General features: G+C 40.4%; 1 protein-coding gene across 2 annotated transcripts in view; it reads left to right on the forward strand.

Annotated features, from left to right (window-relative positions):
* The first annotated feature begins 4565 nt into the window (after positions 1-4565).
* Positions 4566-14437, forward strand: part of LOC145483958 (TOG array regulator of axonemal microtubules protein 1-like) — an 18081-nt gene continuing 8209 nt past the window's right edge. Inside the window, exons 1-10 of one of the 2 annotated variants that reach the window (XM_081462540.1) lie at positions 4566-6687; positions 8501-9149; positions 9811-9870; positions 10570-10748; positions 10884-11062; positions 11417-12765; positions 12850-12940; positions 13509-13700; positions 14015-14120; positions 14266-14352. In XM_081462540.1, the coding sequence (XP_081318666.1) occupies positions 4795-6687; positions 8501-9149; positions 9811-9870; positions 10570-10748; positions 10884-11062; positions 11417-12765; positions 12850-12940; positions 13509-13700; positions 14015-14120; positions 14266-14352 (4785 nt within the window). In that variant the 5' untranslated portion in view covers positions 4566-4794. The remainder of the gene's footprint in view (positions 6688-8500; positions 9150-9810; positions 9871-10569; positions 10749-10883; positions 11063-11416; positions 12766-12849; positions 12941-13508; positions 13701-14014; positions 14121-14265; positions 14353-14437) is intronic. The other variant, XM_081462541.1, reaches the window with a different exon arrangement.

The raw sequence follows: 14437 nt of genomic DNA on the forward strand, positions 1-14437 counted from the left end.
GCTATCGTATAAAAGGTCTGAACGAATTTTGTCCAGAAGGGCTGAAACGATTACACACGTTAGAGTTTGGTGTAATTTTATACTGCTCGAGAAGACAGTTGTGTAAGCAACGAGAGACTACACAAGGGAAACGTTTGGGTGCCACTTAATGAAGGTCGTCACAGAGAGATATCTAGAGACCTAAGCCACTTTATATCCTTTACAGACATAAAAACGTTGCCGCACAAAAAAGGATTTGCAGATGTAACTGCTTTGACACAAATGTTGCCTGTATATTAGAGCATGGCAAAGGTGGCGAAGACGTCTTCTCTATTCGTATACAAGATCTCTGCCAACTTAGCCTGTGAACAGGCTTCCGATTGTGCTATAGGAACGGCTTGTCGTTGTACACCTTTGACTAACAATAGACGGATCGAAACCGACCAATAACTGATGACAAATTTTACACGAGTCTTTCAGCTAATATCATCATGGCTAAACTGACCAATCGCGATCAACGGACCGGACTTATAACATCATCGACTGACAAACACTATTCACTTGACTCCGAAGATGACTTCCGCTCAGGTTGTCGAAACGTCAGTCACCAACAACAGTTCTTTTCAGAGCTACCCTCACCCGGACGATCACACTATACGAACAACTGTTAGATCTGGATGTCATGCATTTCCTTTTATGTATGCGAATCACGTACCTTGGTATTCGATAAAAATTGTATACCCAAGATCTGAATCTCATGAATTTCCTTTTGGTTACGTGAATTCCACACACATAGTCTCTTACTAATGAATAACTAGAGTTTTTTAATTGTGTTCCAGGTTCCTTCTGATAAATCCGACAGTAAAAGTAAGTAAAGTAAGACTTTATTTAGCCGCCGGGTCAGCCTTCGTGATAATGCTAGTAACATATAACGAATATTAAACTTGGTCGAGGTCCGTAAAGAGATCCACCCCTAAATATTTATTTTGTTTAGGGTGTTTATTTATGGTGCGTTTCTCCTTTGCGCAAGGGAGGCTCGGTGGCCTCATGGTTAGTGCGCTCTTCTCCGGATCGAGCGGTCCGGGTTCGAGCCCTGGCCGGGGACATTGTGTTGGGCAAGACACTTTACTCTCACAGTGCCTCTCTCCACCCAGTTGTATAAATGGGTACCGGCGAACTTAATGTTGGGGGTAACCGTGCGATAGACTAGCATCCCATCCAGGGGGGAGTAGAAATACTCCTAGTCGCTTAATGCTACAGAAACCGGGATAAGCTCCGGCTTGATGGGCCTCTTGGCTCGTATGCAGACTTTACCTTTACCTTCTCCTTTGCGCGGGACCTCCTATTTTTTTCTCTTTGGACTCATTGAAGAACTCATTGACTTCATTAGGAGGCTGGGAAGCTTATAATTAGGCCCGGTCGTCCACATTACACCGCAGGAATTTAAAAACGCAACAATCACCGGTCGTTTTATATTTCTGTTTGAGGAAATCTCGGCCAGGGAAATCACGTGGTTCTCCTGATCCTATCGTGTTCGGAAAGGTCCATTTTAAAATGTTTTCCGTCCACACGAAAACTGAAAGCCGGCGTTTTCAAATTCCTTCGGTTTGAAGAGCGTTCGAAAAGCTCCGTTTTCGTGACCGATTACCCTGGACCGTAGGCCTAACCGTTGAAATAAAGCTGCATGCGTTTTTAATTCCTCCGGCGTAGTGTTTTCGAAAATTTAAGGTTGCTCTGAACCCTATGTACAGAATTTTTTTAAACTTTGCCAAAAGTTGCGTCTTATCATGCTTATCAAAAGTTGATAATACAAAAAAATTTCACCGTGCCGTTTTAGAATTATAAGTCCCTAAAGCTGTAATTAAGGGTGTTTTTTAGAGGTCATACTGTCGCTATGGTAACCTATTGCGTCACGAAAATAATAACAACGTGTTCACCAATGATTGGGCAGTTTTTTTATACCGTGATTGTAGCATCAAGTGATAAAGAGTGGTTACAACGACCCATCCAAATCTAAGTGCTGGAAACTGTTTTGAGCCACCTTAAATATACCTACAGAGCCCACATCTCATCAATTCCCCCAAATATATCTACACAGCCTACATATCTTGATCCCCCAAATGTACCTACACAACTTTCATCTGATTAATCCCCTAAATATACCTACACAGCCTACATCTCATCAATCTCCCCAAATATATCTACACAGCCTACATCTCATTGATCCCCAAGTATACCCACAGAGCCTACATCTCACTAATCCCCCACATATACCTACACAGCCTTCATCTCATTTATCCCCCACATATACCTACACATCCTACATCTCAATAATCTTCCACATATACCTACACAGCATACATCTCATTAATCCATATACCTACACAGCATAAATCTCATTAATCCCCCACATATACTTGCACAGCAATATATCTCATTAATCCCTGACATATACCTATACAACCTACATCTGATTAATCCCCTACATATACATACATAGCCTACATCTCATTAATTCCCCACATATACCTACACAGCTTTCATCGTATTAATTCCCAACATATACCTACATAGCAATACAGCTCATTAATCTCCTACATATACCGGTACAATACGGTACCTACACAACCTACATCTCCTTTATCCCCCACGTATACCTACACATGCTACATGTCATTAATCTCTCACATATACCTACACAGCTTTCATGGTATTAATTCCCAACAAACACCTACACAGCCCACATCTCATGAATCTCTAACATTTACCTTAACAGTTTGCATTTCAGTCCAAGTTGTCTTGGAACAAGATAGCTTATTCAAATTATCCGTTCACTTGTAGCGTGGAAACAGGCTTTCAATTGTGTTAATAGGTTTAGTGCGAACTAGCCAAGTATGGTCTACAGCGAGCGGGGAGAGTCGAGAGCAGAATGATAACGAGGCAGAGCGCAATTCGTGGAATTCTTTTTTTCGCGCTTAACAGCTCGCTTCGCTCGCCGAATTTTTTCCCCGGCCCTCGCTGGGAGCCTGTTGCGCAGGCTAATTCACTTGCCGTGCGTTTAACCGTGTTCGAATGGATACCGTAAGGAACGTTTTGTTGCGGAACGTTTGCTCATCCTATACATTCATTTATACACTAAGTCGTTTGAGACTAAACAAGTTGATAAAGCGCATAGCGGAGTTGCTGATGACTCGAGAAAACAAGAAATGGTAGGGGGAGCCCGTACACCCACCTCAACGTCGTTTCCAGCGGGTATTCCAAGATGGCGGACACGTCGGGAAATACCGCGGTATTCGCTGATGTGTCCGCCATCTTGTTGTTGTTCTCGCGCCGAGTGACATCTCAATACCCAAGAGGCACTGCGCTGCCAGCTGGCAATCCCTCTTTAGTATCCTTCCTATTTTCATACTTTCTTTCCTGATTGGTTTCCGTGATACCAGTTACTGCCGTGTAAGATTTTTCCTCATAAGATTTCACTTTTTTCTTCTTCGTCATAGTAGTTTAATTAGCTTCAGGGAGGTTGTCACCCAGCGCTCCGTGTGCGCAAGATATTCGCGTGCGATCCAGTTTACTCAGTGAAATCGTGCATATACAAAATCAAATATTATGTTTGAATCAGGTGAGGCAATCTATCTCACAAAACTGATAAGAGCCTGGCCAATGAAAATCAAAACTAGTTTTTAGTTTTACCGGGTCAGTTTGATAAAGAACGTGAGCTAACTGAAACAAAAAAATATATCGTGTTTCCTTTTAACCGAAGATTGACGCAAATTTTTATTCAGAATATACATTCAAACTGTTTACCCAGTAGGAAACTCGGTTTAAATTCAAAGGCACTGTTTTTGCACGCATCGCTTACTCGTGAGATAAGATAAAGCACGCAGTTTCAATTTAATTTAATTTAAGATATATTGCCAATATAATCTACCCTTAGTAAACTTTGTCCTTTCATATTGTAAAAAAATAATTTTGCTCTATCTGTGCTGTCATAAATTCAGATTTAGTGCTTTCACATGTAAACATTTAACTTTCGTGTAAATTAAATGGAAATGGAGTTGTGTTTATTTTATTGAAGTTTATCATGGCGAGGTGTTTTTAAAACAACATCTTTTCCGTTCTCTATAAGTGGTTTGGAAATTTTGGCGCCGACTGATAAATACGAAAATTACACCTTGCCGAAACTAAATTTCATTATTTTCCAAACTTCTTTAATGACACTTAACCCAATTTATTAATTCTATTCGACAACCAGGTAGGTCAATACTTCACATAGTATTTTATAGAGCATGTCAAACATAATGAGACAAACCAAGGTTGGAGTAAAAACATAATTATGCCAAGGTTAATAATAGCGATAATAATAATGGCCAACGAGTCTTTTAATCAACCAATGCAGACATCGGACAAAATACTAAAAAGTCGGTTTATAAATTTTGCGGATTGACTTCAATATTTTCGAAAAGTTTTACGTATTTTCAATTTACTTTTTGCCGATTAGCCAATCAGAACGCTCCTTACATGCCGCTGTGCATGATTTGATGGCAATTTCTTTCATCCGGGAACCTCAGTCTGGCCAGAGTTAAAGTTTGTGGAATTTCGTTCAAACTCTTGACGAATGTAATGGATCAAATGTATTTTCTTATCTAATGTTTTCTTTGCCTGGCAGCTTGTAATTCGCATAAGAGGTTTTTGTGGCGAAGGTGTGGATTCGTCGATCAAGTTTACAAAACCCCTGGCGATGGTTATGTAGCAGCGGTTTGTTGATAATTTCGTGGCAATTAGTAGATTTTATACGTTCCGTCATGCATTCAGTAGATGGCTAGTAGTGTTGCCAAGCTGAAACCACTGTCATCAGTGATCGTTGAGCCCGATGAAGTCCTCGTACAAAATATGGAAGAGAATGAAGTGCTAGCAGGACTAGCTAGTAACAGTGATTCGGCAAGAAAAGCGGACATTTTGGACGAGCTCCGAGCAAACGCGCGGCGAAATGGTGGTCGCTTACAATTTGACGACCGACTTTCTCTATTTCGCGTTTTGCAGGAAGCGCTGGCCGACCTAAACTCAAACACACGACTGCGTTGTACGGAGTTTTTGTGTGAAATCATCCCAGAATTTGGAGAAGATTTAGATAGCTGTATGACTTTCGTTCTTCCTCAACTCGTGTCAAACATCGGAGACAACCAAGTCTCGGTGAAGAAATCTGCTATTCAGACGCTGCATGTGTACATGAAACATTCTTCGCAAGTCAGCGCTGTTTTGAACGCTATCATCGATCACGGGCTTGAAAGTGACAATAGGAGAACAAGGACAGAAAGTTTAGTTGCTTTACCAATTCTCATAATGCCAAATCTGGCCCACGAAGATCTGTTTACGTTGACAAAAGCGCTCGTTGGTAGGTTGGAAAACTCATCGAGGCCCGAAACTTCACCTGCTGTTATCTCCCTCGAAAGGATAAAAAATGTCGTAGGATCCTCAATTTTCGATAGCTACCTTAATCGCTTATCCCCTGACCAGCAAAATGTATGCATACTGGCCCTTCAAAACCGTAGTTCCGACCCTGTGAAAGATCTTGAGGTTCTTGGAGGTCGCAAAGCTAAGAGCGCCGGTCACTTGAACACAAACGGGATCATCGCAGAAGTCGAACGACCAGAAAGGGGAACTGTACTGGACAGAGGACATACTATTGCGATAAGTAACACTGCTGATGATTTTCTTGACGCAAACTACGGACCACTGGAGTTTGGGTTTGTTCCTGTGTCAGTTATGTCAAAACTTCGAGATCAAAGCAATTGGAGGATGAGAGCACAGGGAATTGAAGAGTTGAAGACTCTAATGGGACAGCTGACCGATACAGAACCTCTTCACCCCAATCTAGGATCACTCTTTGAATTACTTCTTGATTTCCTAGATGATGTGAATTTTAAAATTGGTGTCACAAGCCTTCAAATTATTGGATTACTGGTGGCTAAGCTTGGCGTGAGTGTACGTCCTGTACTCAAGCGTCTTCTGTTAGCACTTTCAAACAAATTAGGAGACAATAAAATTGTGATCAGGCAAGAAAACATGAAAGTGCTAATGCAGCTTATGCAAATCCTCTCTCCTAATGCTGTACTATCTGTGCTGACTACAAACTTACAGCATCGAAACTCCAGAGTACGTGAAGAAACTGTCAATGTTTTCATTGCTGCTTTACTAACATTTCCTAGCTCAGACTTCAATCTACCAGACTTGACCAACGCAATTGCTCCAGCTTTGGTAGACAGCAAGAGAAGAGTGCGACAAGCAGCGTTGGAAGCCTTTGCCGTGATAGCACAAGCAATGGGACCTGGACGCATTCAACCAGTAGTGTCAGCGGTCGATGCCATTGAGCTTACTATGGGTGGTGATGGTGTTATGGCTGCTATCACCGCCAGGTTAGCACGCCGGCAGCTCCCTCGCCTCAACAGAGATGGCTTGGTTGAGTATGCTGTCCCAATGCCCTCATCTGGAACAATTAGGGGTCAGAACAACACACCGCGTGGTGCTGATATTGATTGGATATTGGCTGGTACTACAGGGACTGGCTCGGCTGATCCCTCGGGTACTGCTCGATCTACACCAGGACTTAATGACTCTTTGAATATGTCAGGGCCTAGTCCTCGAAGATTCTTTAGTGCAGGAAAGAATAGACTACCGTGGGAAGGAGAGCAGGGTCGAGATGGCAACCAGGTAAGATTTGCTAATTATTTTACTCGTGGTAGGCATAGTGACTGATGTCTGATTTATGTTTGAACATGATTCTGGAAACTAATTGATGAAGGAGCAATAGAAACTATAAGTAATCAACATGTACATTGTAATTTTAATGCCATTAAAAATCAAGATGCAGGCTGTAACCCTGTTAGCTAGTTTGCGTGAGTAGGTGTTCTTTAAGTGGTGTTTAGTTAATCATTGCCTCTTGAAGCATCTAACTCATGGAAATTACCATTGTGCTCAAAAGTGGACTTAGAATTCCGTGGGTGTTGCTGAAATAAGAAATGTGCTCAGAATTTTAATTTCATGAATATCAGGCTTCGTAATGTAAACTGTAGGTAAGACACTTGGAGAGTGATGGGCAGCCATTAGACATAATAATTACAGATTTATGAATGACCAATGATTTTGTAGAATCAACAATTTGCTTTAAAAACTGTAGCAGCTTTTCATGTAACAGTGCTGTATTAGAGACAACACTGCATAGGTGAACCCTGGTTTCTAAAAGTAATGTGTTTTTACAAAAATTGAGTGTTTTGATGCTTGAGTAGAAATATTGAAATTTATTTATGAAGTTTGTATCAAAAATAAACTTCAAAAAAATATTTCTGGAGGGACAATCTTGTTAAATCAAGCCTAGTTACACTAAGTGTTCCTTGACAGGGCGTGAATTATTCAGAATGATATATCATAAAATCAGCCGAAACATTTAAGAATTCAGTGACTGTTGGCAGTTGTTAGGATGTTCATCAGTGAAATTTGTTGCCAAAAGACTGCATTATGTTGTGTGTATTAAATTTATTAAAGTGGGATATTTTGTTTCCTTATAAAAAACTTTTGAAATTGCCTACTGGGAAGTAATAATTTATTGTATTTTTTACAACAAGAACTATAAATAACTTTGTTGTTGTTATATTTAGTGCTGAGGCCTGAGGCATAAATGTAATGGTCAATTGTCTTGTTCAAAAACTCTCTAGCAAGCCAATTTCATATGCAGAATGAAGTATAGTTTTTCCCAATGGTTCTGACACTTGAAATGCACGTTATATATATATACATATCTGTTAGAATTTCAACCAAAATATTTTTCACTTGTGAATTGCCTTGAAGATTTGAGTTAAAAATTAATGATGTGGTCTTTTGAGAAATATTGTCTCTAAATTGTGGCTTATTCTCATTGAACTTTTGCAAAGATAAAAATCATTTGTTCCCATTACAGTATAGTAGTTCTAAAGTCTTTGATGTTGCAAAGTTTTATTCCTTGGTTGCATTTGTTTGTATGCATGTTTGAAAAATGTTAAAGCTGCTATGAGAAATTGGTTATTAAAAATATTGTGATATGGAAATAAAGGTGAGCTGATACTTGTGAAAGGGCACTTTGTGTTTTTGCCCTCATAATCTGCTGCACGTTATCACTTTTTGAGAACTCATGCCTTTTATTTTCTTTGTGCTGACTTTTTTGGCTGAATTTTTTTTGTCTCTTTTAAAATTTTAATATTCTGTACTTCACATTTTTTTGGTCCTTTGAAGTACAGGTAATGGTGGATGATGTTGCAAACTGAGAACTGAGAAGATACTGTAATTAACATATTTAATAGTAAAAGAGAATGAAATAAAGAGTGCTCTTTGGTCTGTTAAGGAAACTGGATTTTTTTATATTACTTTATATTACTGGGAGGATCAACCCGTCCATTGAATTTTGGATAGAAAAGCAAAAAGAGTTTTGGAATAAACTATGATCACTGTTGGAAATAAAGTGGTTAATTTTTACATTTTTTTACTCTTACAGCCAGCTCCTGACAATGTTGAACCAATACGTCCACCAATGAAACTGAATTCATGGGCTCCCACTGAGATAGTGAATGACCGAGCTGTGAAATCTACACCTCAGCCACGAACAACATCATTGTCAACTCCGCAGAAGTCAAAGCTAACCACCTCTTCTTATGCTGAAAAGTACCATGCAATGAGCATGCAAAGGGCAAACCAAGTATCTGATCGACATGCCTCCAAGGCCACAGAAAACACATCGGGAAGCTCCTATGCTGAAATGCACAGGGCAAAGGTCAAGAAAGACAAATCTAAGATTGGTCCTGTGGTGAATCTGAATCAGACAGCTCCACCTGGTTCTGGGAGTGCTGTGAATAGTTATGCTCTTTTATACAAGCGTGGCACGATTACAACAAAAGCAAAAGCCAGTAGCAGCGCAGAGCCAGCAGTTGGTGAACAGACACCTAAGGAAACAGTGCAGAGAAATGCTCAATCTGTCACTCCTACTCCTTTCTCTCTGCAGAGTTCTTTTTCATCGGGTGAAGAAGAATTGTTTCCTACCTCACAGAGAAAAGCTTTTCCAATGTCGCTATCCAGTTCATGGCCTGACTGGACTGAAATGAGAAGCGAGATGAAGCCTTTTGGTAGACTCTCACCTGTTTCTCACAGTGAGTTTTCAGTCTTTGATGCATTATATTTTTACAGAATTAGATTTTACCAATGACATTTATGCCTGCTTTCAGTGTTACGTGCATAGCAACTATCTTTTCAACATGCCATCTCTCGATATGCTATGTAACCTGGCCTACATTAAAAAAAATGTAAGCACAACTGACTTCCTTACGGTTGAACTCAACTTTTAGTCATGAAAGATGGAAGTTGCTATTGAGAGCGGATCGACTACACTAAAATGATTTGAATTATCCCGCAAATCAGGAATCATGCAAAGTCCACAGTCTTCATTCATTTGAGGGCGGTAGTTGTAATTTATTTGTCATTTGTTTTGCCAATAGCCAGAAAAATTTTCATTTTCACAGTTAAACGGTCTTTTGGTCGTTTACATGGTATGTTAAAAGATGATCGAAAGATGTTGCCTATGCGTGTAACACTGAAAGCGGGTGTGAGTGATTTTCAATTTGATAAATGTGCCAGGAATTAAAATTATTAAAAGCTCATATTTCAGTTTCCTGGTAGGTTTGCTGGGACTTAAGACTGAATAAAAGTACACGGGAAAACTATACATTTTGTTTTGAAAACTGACTCCAACCTTCCCTTTGCTGATACAATGTAACTGCAACGAGTGACAGGTTACCATCTTATTTTCCTCAGCTACACCCATAGACATGGATACATCTACTGAACAAGTGGACGGTGAATCAAAGAAAAGTGGTATGTTTGTTATTGTGCAGTACCAGAAAATATCCATACTCCCCTGACAGAAGGGATAGGAATTTCCTGGGGTGGGGGGTTCTCTAAGACCAAAAAATTTAAAGAAATGTATCAAATTTGATTGGAATTTCCAGAGTGGTGGGGGGGGGGGGGGGGGTCTTGAAAAAAAATCCCTTCTGTGGGGGAGGTATGGATATTTTCTGGAACTACACATTTGTATAAAATCTCAAAGTCCCATGATACCAGACTTTGTAGTAGGGTTTGTTCTGTTCTAGGCTGTATGTCATAAAGAAAAATTATGTGCACTTTATTTGTATTAGAGGGCTTGTTAGCATGTATTAATTACAGTCACTGGGAAAATTGAACTTACTAGTCATTTCAAAAATATGGCTAATGGGTTTAATGTTAAAGAAAATCAATTTAATATTGATTTTTGAAATAACTAGCGAATTCAATATTCAAATAATCAATTCATTATTGCATTCTTGAAACGACTAGCATGTTCAATATTCAGGTAGTCAATTCTTTAAATGTAATCTTGAGGGGTATGCTTCACTTGGTTTGACTGTAATGTACATTATGAGAAATAAGTATTTCAGCAGACAAACAGGAATTGCAATCTCGAGTGAAGATGGAAGAATGTCAAATAATGCAATCAATTGTATATTTTAAGTCTTGAACTTGTCATGTATTTTCCAGCAGATGTTCCTCAAACACCCATCCACATGAAACCCCAGCTTGCACGATCAGCATCCAAGACGCGAGGCCTGAGGGCTCCTGAAGTAGGAGAAACCAAAAAAGGTGAAATCCAACCGGGTGTGATAGACTTTCTAGATATGACACCTTCACGCCCTCCTCAGCTGGCGCCTGTTACTAAGGTAAGATATGACTATTCTTTACAACCTAACAGTAAAATGGTAGTATCAAAATTGCATCCTGCTTCTAGCCTGCTTTAACTGACCAATGGATCAGTAAGGATTATTTGTATTTATATCACTGCTTTTTTTTGTCAGACTGGGAATATTCCACCCCAAGACTCCCTTAGCCAAGTTTACAAGCAAGCAGACTTAAAACGAGCACTGAAAATGTATTCTGTGGTCACTGATGGTGAAGATGGACGAAGTCGGACTCCTTCACCCTCTGAGAATAACAATGAACCTCCTTACACCTCACTGTTTGAAAATACTGCAAGGTGTGTATTCATTTTCAGTTAATGTTATTATACAGTTTGTGCTAAAATTGAAAATAGATAGGTGATGTTATAATGTAGACAATACTTAATGGTCAGCTAGTGTGGATCCTGGTATCCCATAATATTGTGCAATGTTTGAACAAAATAACATAGAACACACTGAAGTGAAGGTAGTGTGGCTTGCTATTGCTTGGAATCCCTTATGGAGATATACAATCAGGATGCAAACTTTTTCTGCTTCAACATCCCCCCTCCCCCCAGATTTGCTTACCAATATCTAAGTCAATACATGTAAGTGTGCTGACTTGGTTAAGAGAAGCTGCCTTTGAGTTACTCGGTCCATTTCCTCCGCAGATTGTCAAAACTACCTACCAAGCCAGAATCCCCTTTTGACAGCAAGCCACGTATCGCAAGAACTCCAATCCATTCCAGAAGACTCTCGGCAGGAACTCTACTGCAACTTCAAAGTCCAACACCTTTACCCACCAAACATTCAGACCTGGATAATCCAGGACTTGGCGTAACAGGTTATGGTCTCTTGGGAACCAGGGACGGCAGGGCAACTGATAATTATCCACTAGAAAATGGTGTGCATTATCATGAAGATAATGATAAGCAGAGCAAAACTTCAGGAGTGGGTAGCAGCATGTCGAGTAAGGATGATATACTGGGAATGCAAAGAGTTGAAGTTGTGGGGCAAGGGCTTCTAAGATTGGATAAGCAGCACAAACCAGAGGATGAGGTAAAGAGTCAGCTACAGTATGAAACAGAAGAGTCGGATGAAGGGGTTGAGGATGATGATGGAGAGGAAGATGAAGATGATGACGAAGAAGAGGAAGAGGAAGAGGAAGAGGAAGAGGAAGAGGAAGAGGAAGAGGAAGAGGAAGAGGAGGATGAAGAAGAAGTTAGAGAAGATGAAGTAGTAGAAGAAGAAAGTGGAACAGAGAGCGAAGAGGAATATCCAACTCCATCAGATTCACAAGAGGCTGACATCTCAACTAACACAACAACAACATTGACGAGCACTGAAACATCGACTTTCAAGAGTGAAGAGAGCTCTGACAGCCTGGAAGATAGTGACGAGGACAGCGACTCAGGAATAAGAGGGACCTCTCAGAACCTGAGGGATATGACACCAAAAACCATGAGGAAAAGCCTGTCAAAATCAACACGGGAGAGGGTGGAAAGAAGGAGGCAAGAAGAAGAAGAACGACTTCAAAGGGAACATGAAAGGTTGGAGGAGTTTGAAAAGGAGCGTATGAGACAAGCACAAATTCAGCGTGAGGAAGAAGCAAGGTTGAGGCAGAAAATCATGAAGGAGCAGGTAGAACTTGGAAAGATGCTTGACAGGAAAGAGAAGGAACGGGAATTAGAAAGAAAGAAGCAACAGCAGCTTCAGGAGGAATTGCAGAAACAGGAGAAGGCGTTGAGAGATCGGCTACTAAAGCAACAGGAGGAGCTAGAAGAGATCGAACAAGAGAAACAGCGTGAACGGGCAAGACAGAAAGAGAGAATGAGAGAAAGGATGAAACAGAAACAGAAGCAGAAGGAAGCAGAGCTTCTTAAAGCAGAGGCAGAACGGAAAGAAAAGGAACAACAGCAAGAAGAGGAATTACGGAGAAAACTTGCAGAGAAGGAAGCAGAGTTGAAGAGGAATCAGTCAAGGAGAGCAAAGGAAAATTCTGCTGCATCAGAAAACAATGGTCAGTCAAGACACCAGAGATTGTATCACTGTCTTTAGATTTGCCTTAAGAAATTTGAGTAACGTTTGTTTCTATTCTTTCCAGATCTATCTGTAACAGGGTCTAGTTCGCCACTTAAGTCAAACAGAAAACCTCCTGTGGGAGGTTCACCTAAGAAGAAAACGCCTGTCTCCTCGTAAGTTGAGTTTAAACTTTCTGTCAGTATAAAGCCTGTGTGGCTTGTCCATGGGAAGACCATTGGAGGTTATCTGGATAACATGAAGCAAGCTTGCGGAGACACCATTTCATCACTGAAGACATGGAATGAACTTTGCTTTAAAAGTATATTCCAAGCATCATTTTTAAAATGTTGCTAAAAAATGTCAAATTTCCAGAAGCAAGCTACACCCAACCTGTGGGTCATGTCATAGAGGTTGATGTGATTCAATAATTACTGGGAATGACAGTTAAACTCCCGCTGTTCTCTACAGCTTTAACTTAAAGGTAGCTTTGGAGATCACCACCCCCTCCCCTTATTTTGGAAGAATTTTCATTGCGTAGATGTGGAAATTCTAATGGAACTGCACATTGCAAATTAATCTAACATAAATGCTGGGAGTTGGGGAAGGGTGGGAGGCTGTATTAATTGGGAGTAGCAGCTATAATGCTAGAGAAAATCAAGTTCAACGCTCGGAGCACTGGGAACTGTCTAGTTTCTTTATTCCCTGGGATTGGAACATACCTCAACCTTTTCATTTTTGCAGGGCACAATCTGAACGAGATCCCAGCTATGCTGTTACAGATGATCCATCTGAGATCAGACGGCACTATGCTGCATCAACTGGAAGCAATGCAGCTCAGTGCTGGGAAGTTGGTTTGGAAGATTTGCAGCCCTTCAATAATCCAGACAGTGCTCTGCGAGAAGCAATCAAGTATCTGGCAAACACGGAAGACTGGTAAGTGAAGACAAACAAACAAAATATCCCTGAGTGAGTTTAGCGCGCAGGCTCGCTAAAGATGTTGGCTTCCTGAGTGGACTTTCGGGAAATGTTCAACTTGCATTTTGTTGAAAACCAATCTCAAACTGGACTGGCTTCCGATACATCAAAAAGTGTAGTGTAGAAAAAAAGCAATTTTTTTCACACTTTTAAGCTCAGGCAAGTTAAAGCAGTTAGCAATAATTATTACTGCATGGGAAACTCTGAGGTTTAGGGTTGAAGTTGAAATAAATGTACGCTAAAATCCATGTTTTTTTTTGACATACAAATAGGGAGGTGAAATGTGAGGGAATTCAAGGAATCCGTCGGCTTGCGAAACATCACGCAGAAGTATTGATCACACAATTACACACAGTCACTCTTGCTATCATAGGGGAGGTATGTTGTGCCACACTCATCATGTGTCTCTTAATGGTAATATTTGCTATGTGAGCTACAATACAGCTTTGAATTCACGGTTTTGCTCTTTCTACTGGGAATTTTGCCGTGATCTGTTGATTTGCATTCAATTCCTACTTCGCAGGTCAAGAACCTTCGATCACAAGTTTCTCGTTCAGGTATCTGTTGTCTTGGAGACATGTACACAACTCTCGGCAAGCACATGGACAATGTGAGTACAGTAAACTGCCAATAGGAAGAAGATTTTTTATCCATGATTGTCCAGTCTCGTAGTTCTGATTTCATTCCAGCCTTAT

The sequence above is a fragment of the Orbicella franksi genome, chromosome 4 (assembly GCF_964199315.1).
Source record: "Orbicella franksi chromosome 4, jaOrbFran1.1, whole genome shotgun sequence".
NCBI lineage: Eukaryota > Metazoa > Cnidaria > Anthozoa > Scleractinia > Merulinidae > Orbicella > Orbicella franksi.